Genomic DNA, 18,276 nt, shown 5'->3' with positions numbered 1-18,276 from the left:
TGGTTACACAAACCTATTGTTTCAGCAGCTGTCTGAGTGGCTGGTCTCAGACGATCTTGGAGGTGAACCTGCTGGATGTGGAGGTCCTGGGCTGATGTAGTTACACTTCGTCTGCGGTTGTGAGGCCGGTTGGATGTACTGCCATATTCTCTGAAACGCCTTTGGAGACGGCCTATGATGGAGAAATGAACATTCAATGCACAAACAACAGATCTGGTTGACATTCCTGCTGTCAGCATGCCAATTGCACGCTCCCTCAATGCTTGAGGCATCTGTGGCATTTTGCTGTGAAACAAAACTGCACATTCCAGGTTGGCCTTTTATTGTGGGCAGTATAAGGTACACCTGTGCACTACTCATGATGTCGGATCAGCATCTTGATGTGGCACACCTGTGAGGTGGGATGGATTATCTTAGCAAAGCAGAAGTGCTCTCTATCGCACATTTAGACTGATTTGTGAACTGATTGTGATCACCTCACTGGGTGAACATGCAATATATTTTATGATCTACAATAAATTAAATGGAGTATACATAATCAGACTTTAAAAATCAAGTTTGAAGCACAGTTTAGCAGTAAATGAATTGTTGGTGAAAATGTAGCTGAAATAACAAAGGCACGTCTGGTTCTCAACATAAGACAACCAGCATGCATCATGCCACAGCGTTGTAGCAAAACCAGAAGAAACCGAGTGAAAGCAGTTGGGGTGGCCAAAAACCTGCAGGTGGGTCAACAAGTTCTGATATGAGAGAATGCCTCATCTGAGAGTGAATTCAACATCTGGAAAAGTAGCTTTTCTCACGAAGACCCGGTTAATGACAGTATCTGGAGATAAGAGTTAGGAATGACAGTACAGAGCCTTTTAGCTTCACGTGTTGTCAACATTCCTTCAGTGATATGCTAAACTCCCTGTTCCCACAATCCAACCTCTAATTTTCACCAGCTGTAATAATCTCTCTCCAGATGCTGAAGCTAAAAATAGAGGATGGAAGATTTATGACCAGGTCCACAAAGGTATCGGTCTCCAAAACCTCCAGTAGAACAAGGCTCAGAAATGGGGTGGCCTTCTGCCTTGTGTGGCTGAGGTCTGACGGGACAGGAAACATAAAGGCTGAACATGTTGAGTGATGAAAAACACACCGTTTCATTATAAAGATTCCTTACATAAGTTTATGTCCTCCACAGGAAGAGAAGGACTACAAATTGTCTTGAGATGACTCAATTCCAAAACCTTAACAATTGAAGGCATACAGGAGTTGTGTCTTCAAGACATGCTTGTAGTCTGAAAATGTTTCCATTTTAAGGCACACACATGGAAATTGGTCCTGGATTTGTCTAATAAACTGCCCCAATGAAAGCCTGCAGAAAGTAAAAGATGTTGGTCCAAGCATTGAACCCTGAGGAACTCCTTAAAGGTGTTGAACACTCGTTTAATCAACACATTTGCAGTGTTCTCCAGTAAGAATGAATGCCTTGCAAGTCATACTTGGAGGTGGCAGGAGCGCCTGTCTCCTTTGCTGATTAGAGCTTTATTTCCTAATTTTTGGACATCTCACCTGATTGGTCTCTACCAGACTCCATTTGCTATGAGACATGGATGTTTTATCTCCACAACTAACACAAGCCTGAAGGAGTTCTGCTGTGTGGTGGAGTAGCTAATGCTGAATGTTAGCTTCTACTAGCCAAGACGTTATGATGATTTCTGGATGCTAAACCAACATCAAGGTGGGTGAGTCCATGAATGTTAAGTGACAGCGTGACGTAGATCTGTCAGGCTTTTCCAATCCTAGAATTTCACCATCTATTTTCTATCAGAAGCTAATGCAGGAGATAGGTGTAGGAGACCATTTCTACATTCAGCCTGCATGAATCACTCAGAGTGACCGATTATAATCAGAAATTTTGATTCAAAAATGGTTTTTCAGAGTTCCACACAGTGTGGAACACTGCGTTGTGATCTAACAGCACAAGAAACTGTAGCCGTGAAAGCATTTTAATTGTTTAACAATCTGGACGATAACAAAACCACAGAAGAATAAAATACAGACAATAGAAGTACTGTCTAATGTGATCAGTAAAACATGGGAAGACAACAGAAAGAGCCAAATGCTTTAGAAAACTGTCTTTCTTCCTGGCTGATCCTAAAAACAAAGTCCTGCCTGCCATGTGGTCTCTATTGAGTGCCATCTTCTAACGGTCAACAGCGGTTTGACAAATATGTGGAGATTTAAACCGTAAATTCACTTAACAGTATTTATTTTTAACATTTCTACTACATCTAACTGCCTCCCACAACAGAAGACTAGCAAAGAAAGCAGATAAGAGGGCACTTTGTAGATTAACATTAGATTCACCAATTCACTGAGAACATGGAATACATCTTCAGACAATGGTATCAAAAAGTAAGATTCAAGATGGTACTGTTTTATATTTCAGTTTATCATGGCAAAAAGAAGAATTACATTTCATTTAAAATGTCATAGTTCAGATCATATAAAGTGGGTCTTCGTGAAAAGGTTTACAAAACTCTTAAAAGCCTCCATTTGGAGATTTGCATTTAGCTATGAGGTGTGCCTAGAATGACAAGCTAGAGGCGTTTACAACCAATTCTTACCACAAAAAATGTTATTTCATAAACCTTCAAAGTGCTGTAAATGGCTGCAGTAGCAGCTAGCTTTAGCACGTCTTGTGCGGCTTTGGGAATTTGCATCTTGCAGTAATTCCATAAAAAACGGCTATAACGGTTAGCATTTAAATTAGGTTTGCTATTTCAGGTGAGAAGAGTCAGGTGACTTTTCAATCAGTGCGGTTACATGCGACTGACCAACATCTAATATGATTTAGGTTGATCTTATGGAAATAAGCTGGGAGACTTTATCCTAGTTTACATGCGCATTAGAGAACGGGCCTCTCAAATAAAGTTTGTTCCACTCTGGTACAGTAGGTGGCGACATGCCCCTTTCATATTGGCATTCTTCCGGTTAACGTATAGCAATGCAAATAGTAATAAAACACTGGCAGGAATTGAAACAGGATATGCACAACAGCTGCAGAAATGGACAACAACAACAACGCTGCAGCACAGCTTATATCTGATGCGCATGTAAACACACTGAATGAGTCGCTTACAGATAAGAACACGTGAACTCATCATGTTTTCTTTGCGTGTTCCAGCAATTTAGCAAAAACTGTTGTGTTCTCTTTCTTCATTCAAACAAACTGACACCTTTCTCAAAAAATATACGTCTTCAACCCAGCTTGGTATGCTTAGTCCTTTTCCAACTACACTACTGTGCGACTGGAGGGTTCAGCTTGGTCTGGCTGCTTTTTCCAACAACACAGTTTGGTATCAGCCCTCTTCCCCTCTACTTTTCAGTTCCTATCCCGTTGTGGTTCAAAGGGCTGAGCTGTGCATCATTTGGGCCATTCCCATCTGTACCGGGTCGGCCCGGGCCGGGTAGCCCCAGTCGGCCCCAGCCTGGCCCGGTTGATTCCACACATCCTTGTCTTAAGCCCATGTGGGCTGATTCTACCCACCAATCAGAGGCTTGCTCTAATGGAAGGTGTGAATTTGCTGTCAGCAGTGGGTGTGTTGGCCCTGGTCGGCCTGAAGCAGACCTCCTCGAGAAGAGGGCTGAGAATGAGCCTTGGTTGGCCCGGAAAAATACCAGGCCACCCAGATATGTAAACAACCTACGCTACCCGGCCCGGGCCGATCCGGTACAGTTGGGAATGGCCCAATTGTGACTGTCGGACTCTGATTGGCTAGTGGGTGGAGTCACTGGTTGCTCCGGAGCTTTCTGGCTGCTGCCTGCAGCCATTTCCTGGTTCAGAGTCTGATAAAAGCCATCAAACTGAGCAGAATGTCCAACACCGCCATGTTTGTGCTGAGTTGTGTTTCTGTGTAGCATACAGACCCCCTCACTCTCTACTGATCACCTCACACTATTTTAAATAAATAAACGTTAAATAAATTTTGTCTCATATAGAGATTGTGCAGCCCCAAGCGTATGCTGCGGGCACTCCACCCCCCCACCCCCGTTGCTATGACAGAGCTAGCAGGGAAAACCAACTACTCTGAGGTGAGCTAAGTTAACCCAGGCTGTGTCGAGCTGTTTTGGGCTGAGTGGTGCTGTTGGAAAAGGTCCATCAGAACCACTGGATCCGAAAAGAGGACGACAAACTGATACCAATTACTAATAGAAACAAATTGGAACCAGGCCAAACCAAGTTGAGCCAAGTTGGGTAGGTATGGTGGAAAAGGCCCCAGAGCTTAAAAGTTCAGAGCTCATTTTCTTTTCTCCACTCTGAAGAACATTTGAGATAATAACTGTTTTATAGCATTTTCACTGAAGCCCACTTTAAAATATCTGAACTAATTAGTCCATAGAAAAAATATCTATCACCGATCCAAAGTGACATAACTAAAATTTAACATCAAAAGTCCTGAATTTTAAAGAAATATACAACATTTATCTCCATGAAATTGGTATTTTTTTCTCATTTGGACAAAAAATATAGACATCTCTTAAATGCAGATAATCATTTAACTAGTTTTCTATTAGATATCTAGTGCATCGGGCCTAAAAGTGCAGTAGTCGTAAGGAGGGGCGGGTTTCCCTTTAGACAATCGTGGCCTTGTAAAGGTCCGACTGGCAGTCTTTGCCCTCTGGTGGGATGTGGCCACTCTGGGGAATCTGGGCATTCCTCATCTTGCTCTGGCACTGCCGCAGCTCTGCAACATACCCCTGGAAACTCAAGCTGAGCTCAGAGTCCTCTCCCTGGGACGTTTCAAGCTTTCCTTCTTCTAGATGCACTCCCTCCACATCCATCACGTCCTGAAGCTGCGTGCGTGCCGCATCTGCTCTGTCAGCAGGTGATTTGATGCCGTGGGTGGTTTCTGTTCCTCCCTCTGTGCACAGGAGACACAAAAACGTGGTAAATCGAGTGTGAGCTGATAAATTATGGATAGATGAAGATCTCTGAGTGTTGTTGAGAATGATTGGACGGGGAAAATAATCAAGCGTGAGTGGAAGGCTTACTGAATATGCAGTAAGGGCAAAATAAACATTCTCTGGTCTGGGACATGTAGTTTGTGAATCAGTGAAGCAAAAATGTTAAGAATTGGACTGAATACATTGAAACTGACCAAGAAAGAGACCCACAAAGAGATAAAACAACAGAATTAACTTAGAACACACAAAAAAAAATCATCAGTAACACATTAATAACAATCAGAGAAATAAATATAATAAGAAGAAAGTCTTTTACGCTTTTGCCTCAAGTTTCATGACTCATGTTTGGCTCGGCTTCAGATCAGTTCAAAGGAGTTTTGTCATCCATTGGCGGTTCTTCTTTTCTGCCTGAATGAACACTTTTCATTGCTTTTGGCATGCTGGTTTAGTTGTGTAACCCGCTGCTGTCGTGACAGGCCTTGGAACGTAACGCTGACTGTCTAAACTTGCTTAAGTTGGGAAAGGAAGGGATGAAAAATGGAAACATACGATGACTCAAAGAGAAAACATCCTGCAGCATCCCCACAAGCACCATGGCCCCTCAGACTCTAAACACAGAGCACAGAGACGCTCAGTCGGGCCATTTGAACTCGTAAATGCACCCCACACTGCAGGCGGTGACTCACCGCTGACCGGCGTGGTTGTAAACACAGCCTGAGAGCTGCAACAGCTGACCTCCTGAGCTCCGGAAATGCACAGAACTGTGACAAAACGGGCGAATGACCCTCTTAAACTTTCAAAAAGAAATCTAATAGTTTGGTCAAAGTTGCAAAGGAAGTTCGAGGTTATCACACTGAGGGGCAGTTCTCACCTTCAGAACTGAAAAATAATACAAGTAATCCCACTGGACGTTTTCTGCAGAACATGACGCACTGATGCTGCTTCTGCAGAGCCGCTCTGTGACACGTTCCATGACTTGGAGCTAAGCTACATGATGGTTATCAGACAATGGCTGGAAAGCTACATTTTTATCTACTCTGAAATGATCCTTTAAATGCTGGATAAATGAAAAAATAATCAGAATTTTTTTGCCATTGATGATTTCTTCTTTCTTTAAGAGGTCTAATAATGAATAAATTGGCTTTTGACACGGGCTGCGCGGTTAGAGCTGTTGCCTTGCAGCAAGAAGGTCCTGGGTTTGCTTCCCGGCCTGGGAACTTTCTGCATGGAGTTTGCATGATCTCCCTGTTCATGCGTGGGTTCTCTCCGGGTGCTCCGGCTTCCTCCCACAGTCCAAAAACATGACTGTTAGGTTGATTGGTCTGTCTAAATTGTCCTTAGATGTGAACGTGTGTGTGTGTGCATGATTGTTTGTCCTGTGTGTCTCTGTGTTGCCCTGCGGTGGACAAAGCGGGTTCAGAAGATGGATGGATGGGCTTTTGACACTTGCAGTACTCAAATCCTCCACAAGAGGACATAATGCATTAAAATTCAGTAAATTCCTCAGTAAAGCACTAAAACTGTTAAAGAGGCAGAGCTCTTAGAGACATTTCAAATACAACTTGTGAAGATGGCCTCACTGGAAAAAATGCAAATGATCTATTTCACTTTTTACAACTACACAATGATCTCTAGTCTTATTTTTTTTATAAATTGGGTTAACATCCCTTAGCATTCCAGCATCCCACCCGTGGGACAAAACCCCATTGCGTTCATTAAAGCTGGAAATTTAAAGGGTTAAAAATAAAACTTTTGGGAAGAAATCAGGGAATCGTGGGAGGAAGGAAAATAACTTCAGTGTACACATATTTCCTGTGATATATTAATAATATTTTGTTTTTATTTTAACACTTTCAGTTATTCAAAAGGAATAAAAATTTCCATCAGGAAAATTTCCCATTAGTAAAAAGAATGAAAGTTTAGAGATGAGTACAGATGAAGCTGATGGTAATGAACTTCTGGGCGATTCTTTTGGAATCCATACAAATGTTTTCACTATATGGACCAATGTAAATAAAAGGTAATAATAATTAAGAGTGATTTATATATTTACTAGCTACAAGCCAAAAGAGGCTCATATCACTGATGATTAATCAGCCATTAAGGCGAACAAAAATTGAGAGTACAGGAAGGTTTACTGTCCTGGCTTTAGTCCAGAGACAGTTTCATTCATTTCCAGGGACACCGCTAACTGGAAAGCCAAGGGGGCAGTGCCCGCCTCTATGAATCTTCTGCACCCTTTACTGAATATAAATGTAAAAAAGGAGATCATATGCTTTAAAGACCAAGTTCACTGAGAAACAATTTTTATTTGCTCATTTTTAAATGTTTGGTCGCTCTGAGTCTCAAATGTAGGCTAAACGTGAACATCATCTCCTACCCCTGGTTCCTGCATTAGCTGCAGAAGCTAACAGTTAGCATTAGCAATTGTTTCAGGTTTGTGTTATTAGTGGAGATTAAAACCTCCATGTTGCAAAGCTAACTGAGTCAGGGGCAGTGTCACAATGCTGTTGGCCAATCAGAGGTGAAATGTCGGAATATCAGGAAAAGTATCCAAAACCTGCCGTCCTCTGGCTCACTTCTAGTTCATGAAACAGGAGCGGCAGAGCTTTTTTCCCCCCACAAAGATTGACTCACAAGGCGTTCATACTTGAGACTGCTGCAAAATGTAACAAAAAAAAGTGTTGTTGCTGTTAGCCAATCAGAGGTGAGATGTCTGAATATCAGGAAATAAGACTCCAAATCCTGCCCCTTTCTTCAATTAAATGCTACATCCTGAAACAGGGATGGAAGAGCTTTATTTCCCTACAGAGATCATCTCTAAAGCATTTATTTATACTAGACCACAATAAATGTGTTGAAAAAAAAAACAAATGAACTTGGTCTTTAATAAATTGCAGCACTTATATATTAATGCTTCATCTTGTTTTTGTCCTTCCTTTAGAAGAGATTATTCACCTTCCATACACACGATAAAACTACAGACATTCTATCCTGTTGCCCCACTTCATGATTATAGTGGCCCCCCTTTAAAAACCTCCTGGACACGCCCCTGTTCATTTCGTCCCATCCGTGAAGCAGAATTCCACTAGAGTAGGAGTTTTCTCTCGCATCATTCTCAGGTGTTGATTTAATACATTCTCACTCTCCTCCGGCACTCGTGTGAAAACGCGTCGTTTAACACGGCCGCGCCTCCTGTGGCGAGTCGTTTCAGCAGCAGCGGGGCTCTGAGTGGCAGATCGGCCAGACTGGAAAAGATACAGATCCGGTCCTCGCCAAGGAACGCTGCCAGAGATCTGTGTCAAGACGTCCTGCTCTGACTGCCAGACGAATGAAAGGGCTGGCCCAGGGTCAGCGGCTGTCAGCTTTGAGGCTGGACACAGGGACATGTGCATGAAAAGAGCCAAAGGGGGCAAAACTAAGCCATATGGTGCCTCAGGTGAACACAAACATTAAAAGACACTTGTAGCCCTTGGATACAGTCCAAAGGACCCTTTAGTCATCTCTGCAGTGGCCAATTATTATTTATTTTTATTTAACCAGTAACAGACATCTGAGCATGGCTAATGAGAGAAAAAACAGTTAATGTCCTTAAAAATGATCTTTATAAATATGACAGTCCAACTCATTGGCTGGATAGGTAAATAAAGAGAATGGTGGTAACGCTGTGTGATGCCGCCCCCTAGTGGACATCACTGTACAAGCATGGCTGAGAACCCCTACAGCTTTTATTCTGAGTGTTTAATTAGGGGTCATTTACAACAGATGAGCCAAGTTAGGGCAATCAAACCTCACATGTGGCCAGAAACACTGTGGACTAAAAAGTCTTAATAGATTTAGTTGGCATCAGGGTTCGTTTGTTTTTACTACAGAAGAGACTTCGTGTCTTCCTCTATTGGTAGTTTTATTTTTTTATGTCTCCTAAAACAGCAGAGGGCATCAGTCCAGCAGTAACTGAATCACTGAGTGACAGCCAGCAGAACAAAGTGTTAAACAATAAATTCTTCTGCGTATTTGAGACGTGAGCTTGATTCCTGATCAGTGGGAGTGTGTTTTTTATTCTCTAACTCGTCACGAAGGCCAACCAGTAAGACTTGGCCACCCGAATGAAAAAGCACAAACTTTCCAAAGTCTCTAAGAAGAAGTGGGAACGCGGAGGCGTGTTAACTTGTTGCATTTCCACATTTTCCTGCAGCGAGGGGGCTTTACTGAATCATTGCCACGTTTCTATTTTAGCATGGGGAGAGAGATAGATGAAAACCAATAGTGACAGTATCTATCTGTAGCACAGTCAATCCGTGGATAGGGTTACCATGGCGCCCGGTGGTGGGAAGAATCAGTCTGATGCACTTAGCAACCAGAAAAGAGGCTGTGCAGGAGCAGAAGGGGCTTTTTAAAATCCTCGTCTTGTACGTATATCCCGTCGAGTCAAACGAGGTTTTCATGAACATAGACACATGGAGCAGGTTCAAATATTTTTGTTTAGAAAAGACTACAACAAATCACAAAAACATTCTTCTATCAGGTTGACCTACGCTTCCCTGAAAGACCAAACATGGCTAGTCAGGAGAATTTGTAGTTGGAATCACTCCGATTGGTGCGGGCAGGACCTTTTGAGACAACTTTTACAAATGGCCGGGTCACACGGGGTACGTGAGATAACTGTGACTGCTATGCAAATTTTCTTGTAGCAAAGTGTCATAAATAGGTCTCAATGTGAAGGGTTTGCAATTTTGGAACCCACGACGAGAACATTTTACCAGTTCAAGGTTACAGAGCGATAACAGCAAGACCTGTGACCGAGTCGGGGTGGTGAACTTTGACTTTATCCCTAGCAAGTTTTCAGGCACTTCTGTTTTTAAAAACGCAACTTGAAACAGATTTAGTGACTTTTGCGGTGTGTTAAAACGACCACCGTTAGCCACCTCGCTACACCCAGAGCACTCACAGGTGGCCCAGTCCTCCCAGCAGTAGCCAACAGTAAGTGGTGAATGGTACATCTGGGAGGCTGATCCCACCCTAACTAAAGCCTAATTTACACTTCTCTGTTTTCATCAGTTCTGAGACACTCAAGGGCTCTCCAACAGCTTCGCAAGGATGGACTGAGTCCGGCCCACTATTCTAAATATCCTTCAAAAGCGACGAAGACCACAAGCCTGTGACTGGAGGAGGACGCCGCTTCCTTTAACGTCGTCAACAGCACTGCCATTACCTCTCACAACAATAAAACAAGAACCAAAGCTATCTAGCGTCGGACACGGAGCAGATAGAAGAACGTCTTGTGGAAAAAGTCGGGCGATATTAAAGTTAATACATTTGTGACTGAAGGAGTACGAAGATAAGCAACAAACTTTTTATTCAAGTCAGGAAATTACAGTAAACGTGAGCTTAGAGTTGGTACCTGGATGGAGAAGTGGAGGACTAATTTGTCCGTGTTAAAAAGTCTCAGAAGTACATAAACACAATATAAACACTCTAGAATCGTGACTGCATTGATGACCCCAGAAAAACGCTTCGCCCTCTGCTGTCCTGTTAAAGAATCGCTTCACAACACTGACGAAGAAGTCTTCTTCGTCTTCGTCTTCCTCCGCTTATCCGGGTCCGGGTCGCGGGGGCAGCATCCCAATTAGGGAGCTCCAGGCCGTCCTCTCCCCGGCCTTGTCCACCAGCTCCTCCGGCAGGACCCCAAGGCGTTCCCGGACCAGATTGGAGATGTAACCTCTCCAACGTGTCCTGGGTCGACCCGGGGGCCTTCTGCCGGCAGGACATGCCCGAAACACCTCCCCGGGGAGGCGTCCAGGAGGCATCCTGACCAGATGCCCAAACCACCTCAACTGGCTCCTTTCGATCCGGAGGAGCAGCGGTTCTACTCTGAGTCCCTCCCGAATGTCCGAGCTCCTCACCCTATCTCTAAGGCTGAGCCTGGCCACCCTACGGAGGAAACTCATTTCGGCCGCTTGTATCCGCGATCTCGTTCTTTCGGTCATTACCCAAAGCTCATGACCATAGGTGAGGATTGGGACGTAGATCGACCGGTAAATCGAGAGCCTGGCTTTCTGGCTCAGCTCCCTCTTCCCCACGACAGATCGGCTCAGCGTCCGCATCACTGCAGACGCCGAACCAATCCGCCTGTCGATCTCCCGATCCCTCCTACCCTCACTCGTGAACAAGACCCCGAGATACTTAAACTCCTCCGCTTGAGGTAGGACCTCTCCCCCGACCCGGAGGTGGCAAGCCACCCTTTTCCGGTCGAGAACCATGGTCTCAGATTTGGAGGTGCTGATCCTCATCCCAGCCGCTTCACATTCGGCCGCGAACCTACCCAGCAAGAGCTGAAGGTCAGAGCTGGATGAAGCTAGGAGGACCACATCATCCGCAAAAAGCAGAGACGAGATTCTCCTGCCACCAAACTCGACACACTCCACACCACGGCTGCGTCTAGAAATTCTGTCCATAAAAGTGATGAACAGAACCGGTGACAAAGGGCAGCCCTGGCGGAGTCCAACCCTCACTGGGAACAGGTCCGACTTACTACCGGCTATGCGGACCAAACTCACGCTCCTCTGGTAAAGGGACTGAATGGCCCTTAACAGAAAGCCACCCACCCCATACTCCTGGAGCGTCCCCCACAGGGTGCCCCTGGGGACACGGTCATAAGCCTTCTCCAAATCCACAAAGCACATGTGGATTGGTTGGGCAAACTCCCATGCCCCCTCCATCACCCTTGCAAGGGTATAGAGCTGGTCCACAGTTCCACAGCCAGGACGAAAACCACCTTGCTCCTCCTCTATCTGAGATTCAACTATCGATCGGACCCTCCTCTCCAGTACCTTGGCGTAGACCTTTCCAGGGAGGCTGAGGAGTGTGATCCCCCTATAGTTGGAACACACCCTCAGGTCACCCTTCTTAAAGATGGGGACCACCACCCCGGTCTGCCACTCCCTAGGAACTGCCCCCGATGACCACGCAATATTGTAAAGACGTGTCAACCATGACAGCCCTACAACATCCATAGCCTTGAGATACCCAGGACGAACCTCATCCGCCCCCGGGGCTCCGCCGCTGTGTAGTTGTTTGACTACCTCAGCAACTTCTGCCCCCGAGATCGGACAGTCCATCCCCAGGCCTCCCAGCTCTGGTTCCTCCTCGGAATGCGCATTGGTGGGATTGAGGAGCTCCTCAAAGTATTCCTTCCACCGTCCGACTATAGCCTCAGTTGACGTCAGCAGCTCCCCATCCCCACTGTAAACAGTGTGAGCGAGTTGCTGCCTTCCTCTCCTGAGGTGCCGGACAGTTTGCCAGAACCTCTTTGACGAAGAAGTAGAAAAGGTAAACGTCTCGGTCAACATGTGTGTGTTTGAGATAGGGCTGGATGACATGGCCTAAAATCAACATCACGATATATTGAGGATTTCACCTCGATCGCGATAAATGGACGATAACTACGGGTATGTGCAGAAACAAAAGTAACCCACTAGATGAGGCTGTCACGTGAATTATGTTGAGTCACATCTTTACTTTACTCAAGGTGGTACCGCTTCTTAAAGGGACATGAATGCCAACCTACACACATCTTTTCATTTTTTTATCATCACATTTATTCACATGGGAAAATATATCTCGATAAGTCAGAAATTTCGATAGCGACACATTTTAGATTTATTGCCCAGCCCTAGTTTCAGCGCAAACTTGCTGATGAAGACGTCTTAACAAGCCTTAACCCCTACGCTGATGTGTGCACCTCCGTCTGACGTGTTCATGTTGCACTGAGACTTGTTTTAGGTTCCTAAGGGGAAGTGGCGGAGGTGAGGCTGCCGTACATCCTCTTTCCATCTGACCCCCACCACCAGTCCATGCGCACATTTTTAAATACACAACATTTTCCAATATGTGGCCAATTATGCTAATTAGGCAGTGATGGTAATTAGCAACTTGACAGCCCATAGTGAATTCCTGGCCTGACACAGTTTGTCATCAACAGTCACGGTGGCTAAGACGATGGATCGTGTGGTGAGAGGTGTACACGTTGTGATGGAAGGAAGGAAAGAATAAACGGGAGGAAAAATATTGGCTTGTCTCAGTAAACGTCAAATATATCACACTCAATTTCCCCAATGTGAGCGCTACCTCTTTAACATGATTAGTGCCTTCCTCCAAGACATTGCTGTATTGGATCTCATCTGCCCTCTGGTGGAGGATTTAGGTACTACAAGTTACCTTATATGGTCACACACTGTAATACAATAGAAAATAAAACTGAAGTTTACGACTCTTCTTTCTGTTACGGGCTTTAAATGGTTGATGTTCATGTTTCAAGCACTCCAACACAAATTCTGACAATCAAAAAAAAAAAAAAGAATCTAATCAAATCACTGTTTGACTTTTAAACAGAAGCAAACACACACAACCACGGAAGATCCCCATGCTTGCTCTCCGTACACAAAGCAGAAAGCAACGAAACACGAGTTTGGCAAAAGACAGACTCAACCAATCGACCGCGAATGGATGAAGGTGCACACGACAGAACGGCGATCTCATTAAGAAGAACAACCCAGAACAAAAGAAGCAACAAGCAAGTGGGCCAAGCAGTAAGCCTGAACAAACATGTCACTCTGAACGATCTGAGCAGAAAACACACAGCCAGCAATGCCGAAGACGCACAAAAGGAGTGGGAGCTGATGAGAGAACGCCACAAGACATAAAAAAAGAAGCAGAGCTAAAGGAGGACTGGAAAAGGCATGTGGAGGCGGGGAGAGGCGGAGGTGGTGGGAGAGAAAAACTGATCTCACAAATGTGTAAAAACACAGACGAGAGTGATTTCAAATTCTAACATTTATTAGGTCTATTCAATCACAGGTACAGAGTTTATTGGCAGTGATCATCTACAACAGGCACCTGGAGAGGGAGTGGACGAGCCAGAGCCAGGGTGACGGCGCTTCAGCAATGTCACCGACACCCAGAAGCACGGCCTCCCGTGACTAACTGTTTGCACAATTGCTCTGCTACAGCGTGAACGGCATGATGACTCGCTGCTTCTGAGGAGTTGTGAAAGAACAACAACAACAAAAAGGAATGGTCCGTGATGCTGACATCGTTGACTCGCCCCTAACAGCTGTGAAGCTTTAACACATCACTGTCTGACGCTGGATCACAAATCTGCAGCTGGTCGCTTTCTCCAGCTAGAAAATAAACATCTGAGCCGCATCGCATACAATATACACATCACTATGTACAGATGTGAGAGGGGTTGATGGATCGCTCTCACACACATACACACATACACACACACACACACACACACACACACACACACACACACACACACACACACACACACACACACACACACACACACACACACACACACACACAGAGTTTAATTAAACAAATCATGCAAACTGAGAGAAAAACTAACATCAACTTGTGTTTAAAGTGCATAAAGTCAGTCACACACACACACACACGCACACACGCACACACGCACGCACGCACAAACACACAATGAGCACTAGTTTGTAGAAATACCTGAAGTGGACTTTCCCTCTCCACCTGTGTCCCGAGACTGGGAGCAGGGGGGTGGGGGAGTGAAGTTGGCCTCGGGGAGGCTGCTGTTGAAGGAAGCGGCGGGCGATGGCGAGGGTGGCAGGAGGGTGCTGTTGGGGCTGCTGATGTCACCCTCGCCGACGAGCGTCAGGTCGGCGGGGGCGTCTTCCTCCACCGTGCGGAGGCTGGGCCGGACGTCCGAGGGCCGTGGAATAGGGGAGAGGTGGGTGCCGAAGGTGGAGTGGTGTCGAGGAGGGAGCAGCAGGCAGCGCCGGGCCGCGGAGTGTCCGTTGGCGCTGGAGCTGAGGGACGAGTCCAGGCTTTCAGAGCGCAGGCCAGCGGAGAGGGCCCCCCGCTGTGAGACGCCATTCTCCCGGCTCTGCTTTGAAGAGGCGGGTGTGGAGCAGGCCAGGTCGGAGGTGACGGAGCAGGAAGAGGTGGGCGGAGTCAGTCTCAGAAAGTCAGGAAGCACCAGGTCCTCCTTGTTGAGAAGGCCACGCTGGTCGTCGGCCCGCGAGCTTTGAGCTCGAATCAGAAGCTCAAAGAATTCTAAAAAAGCAAAACAAAACTTCATTTAAACAAAAGGAACCTCCGGCTGGCAGAGAGAACTTTCCCTCCAACAGTTAGTCCCCACGGCCAAGCAAAGCACAGGTCCACCAAAAAGTCTTAAAACAAAATGAAGAGGAGTAAAGAAGAAGCAGGAATTTACCTCCAGCTGCATCTATATTTATCTGTTTCTGTTTTCTCTTCCCCTCTGGGGGTGCCGAGTCTGGTCCACTCGCCCTCACAGAAAAGTCCTTTGGTGTTGACCTCTCATCTCCCTGCAGATGCAACAATAACAATGCTGTCTGTTAGGGGATGGAGGGGTGTGTGTGTGTGTGTGGGGGGGGGGGGTCACACCATGCACGTGTTGCTAAGCACCTTTCTGCATTCAGATTTACTGAGATGCTGAGCTTGGCCCGTCTGTGTGACTCCACCGACGGAGCTAATTCTACCGTGCTTCAAGCAGGAAACACACAAGCGAGTGAGTGAGCCAAAAGATGGAAGTCAGAGTAGAAACGGTAAACGAACGAGTCAAATCCGGAGATTAAAGATGCATTTAGGCAGCGACGAATGATGAGTGATGTTTGCGGAAGCCGTGCAGCAACAGCAGAGGACTAAAGGAATACTCACCGCTGCAGAATAGCTCCTGGTAGGAGGGTGGTTCTTCAGGGAGGAAGACTTGGATTTCTCTGTTTGACAAAAAGGCAGAGGAAACATTCAGATTGGGCCGTTATTATCCCAGGACAGGAAGAGAAGTGGCTGCTCGAGTCAGAGGTGTTCACACAGAGGAGAGCTGAGTGAGGTCATCAGCAACCACTCCAGGCGAGTGAGTTCGTCTGCAGCTTAGGAGCTTGGCATGTGGATTAAAGCACCTTAACACGTGAAACATGATTAAATAAAAAATAATTAAATAAAATATTAAAGAATTAAATTGAAATAAATTGTACAATTAAAAACAATTACTTAAATAAAAAATAAAAAGCACCTTTACACAATTTTGTGCTTGTTTAAAATTTTTTAAATAAAAATACTTTTTTATTGGTTCTCACTCACTCAACATTTTCTTCTGCAAAGAACATACAAACAAGTTTTCCATTTGGTTATTAAAGTAGAAATCCAGGGTTTTTCCTCTGACGGCACCATCTAGAGGCAGAAACATGCATAGCACTGCAAGCCCCTGAAGCAGAGCCTCCAGTTCATGAGAGCGCACCACTGGGTGGCCAACAGAGGTGAGACGCTTTTTTTACAACTGTTATTCTCACCTTACGGTGTTCAGTCATATACATATTTCTTAAAAATCAAACATAATTCTTGAAAGGGGGAAACTACAGATTGCTGCTTTTAGAGAGTCCTTGTTACCATGGTGACCCTAATGAGCCACTGAGAGAAGTTTTAACATTTTTCTCTTATTTATTCTCAGGATTTTGTGCAGCAGCTGTAATGATCCTTAAACGTCATTTATATTTAACGTCACCTTTCACTGAACACGGCTCCGCCCGCTCCAGCACCACCCTCAGCCCGTCCAGACTGGATATGGGAGCGCCCAAATCCAAAGGCTCGGTATCTCCGCTCTAAAGCAAACACGGCACATGTTAGCATCCTCACCTGTTGAGCAGCAATCTAAACAGAGCACAGTTCAGATCAGATCATGAGCTTAATTTATAATCCCTCTTTCAGCTATGATCTACTGTACAATGCTGCCATCATGCCTGGAAACCACCAGGACTCAAATAAACCTCACAGGGGTTAAGAGGACAGGGAAAAAGTGTCGGCATGTTTGAGGAGCGTCGTCATTTTTAATTATAGCCCCTGCTGCTTCCATCTTCACATGCAAGGCAGAGTCAGAGCTCCAACCACCGAGCTGGGATGGAAAAGGATGCGGTCGTCCCCCTTTCCCCGGATCGGAGCACTCCACCCTCTGACATGGGCTCACGCTGCACAGGAGCTGAGACATGAACGCCTTGTAGCCACCGGCGGGGAAAACTTACTACTTTTGCGACCAGATCACTGAGACTGAGTCCATATTTGGCCACAACGGGACGGAGGACCTCTGTGACTGGTTTGGTGGGTTTGGCCTTCAGTCCCACGGAGCGATTAATGGGCACCAGGTCCAACCTGAGAGGGAAACGCAGAGTGGGTCATCAGACAGGAACAAGTTAAAGGGTGGGAACAGTTAAAGGTCCGTACCTGAATAGAGTACGCTTCTCCAGTCTGAGGTCTCGTGAGCAGAGGGTCAGGCAGTCTTGGTCCAGCACCAAAGGCTGTGAGGGGCAGAAGGGAACTGAATACTCCTGACAGCATATGAGACTACAGCACCAACAGCTGAGAGGAGGGTGAAAATAAATCTCAAAATCAGTGAACGTCATTATTTGTGGGGAAAAACTGTATTCTCTAATTCTGGGAAAGATTTAATTCATAAGAAAAAATATGAAGAGGGCATAAATTTACTAGAATAAAATGGGTGCTATTGTAAATGAACCTAAAAACGGTTTCAACAGAATGTTTCATGAAGAGCAGCTGAAACGGTATTTCCTTACATTTTAGCTCTCAGTTATTTGTCTGTTATTATTTCTTTTGCTGCTTTAGTTTAGGTCACCTTACACTCTTACTTTAATCCATGTTTTCCTTTCTTACCTACTCAGAGTAACACAAATCACCAGGATTTGTGTGGAGCGTTATACAAACTTAGTATTGCTTGGTTGTAACTAGAAATTCTCAGTTGCCTTTCCTTATAATCCCTCACCACCACTAGTCTCTAATCTAGTCTACAAACTATTAATGCTATTTATAAAACCAGATAACGTATATAATTTCAGATACAAACTTAACTTTAGGCATACATATTTTAGAACAACAATGAAGTCATTTTGTATTTCTGTTACGGGTGTAAGAGTTTGGAATAAGCTAAGTGAGGATCTAAAGCAAAGTCCCTCATTGCATAAGTTTAAAGAGAAGTATAAAAAAATTATACTAATCAATTACATGGAGGAGGAGGAAAAGTTGTAAGGGTGTTGCATTTGATTGTAATTGTCTATTGTTGGTGAACTGGGAGCTGTGAACATGGCGGGGGGGGGTTGAAACATGAGAAAATGTAAATTTGGTTTGTGTGATTGAGGATAAAACATGTTATAGGAAAATGGCAATGACACTCAGTGTAGGGAAAATATATATATTTTTTTGTTTTGTCTTTCTTGAAATTTGATTTGGGGGGGATTATATAAGCTACCAGAGCTT

General features: G+C 45.0%; 1 protein-coding gene across 1 annotated transcript in view; it reads right to left on the bottom strand.

The window, feature by feature from the left end:
• Positions 1 to 1,978: 1,978 nt before the first annotated feature.
• rgs12a (regulator of G protein signaling 12a) overlaps positions 1,979 to 18,276 on the bottom strand; it is a 64,207-nt gene continuing 47,909 nt past the window's right edge. The window contains exons 12-18 of the mRNA XM_070546403.1: positions 17,230 to 17,303; positions 17,031 to 17,157; positions 16,517 to 16,613; positions 15,673 to 15,731; positions 15,209 to 15,320; positions 14,482 to 15,048; positions 1,979 to 4,913 (exon numbers count right to left, since the gene is read on the bottom strand). Coding sequence (XP_070402504.1) covers positions 4,624 to 4,913; positions 14,482 to 15,048; positions 15,209 to 15,320; positions 15,673 to 15,731; positions 16,517 to 16,613; positions 17,031 to 17,157; positions 17,230 to 17,303 — 1,326 coding nt within the window. The 3' untranslated portion in view covers positions 1,979 to 4,623. The remainder of the gene's footprint in view (positions 4,914 to 14,481; positions 15,049 to 15,208; positions 15,321 to 15,672; positions 15,732 to 16,516; positions 16,614 to 17,030; positions 17,158 to 17,229; positions 17,304 to 18,276) is intronic.

This window comes from Nothobranchius furzeri, chromosome 2 (genome assembly GCF_043380555.1).
Source record: "Nothobranchius furzeri strain GRZ-AD chromosome 2, NfurGRZ-RIMD1, whole genome shotgun sequence".
NCBI lineage: Eukaryota > Metazoa > Chordata > Actinopteri > Cyprinodontiformes > Nothobranchiidae > Nothobranchius > Nothobranchius furzeri.
The sequence above is the reverse complement of the archived record's forward strand: the minus strand, read 5'-3'. Positions and strand labels throughout refer to the sequence as shown.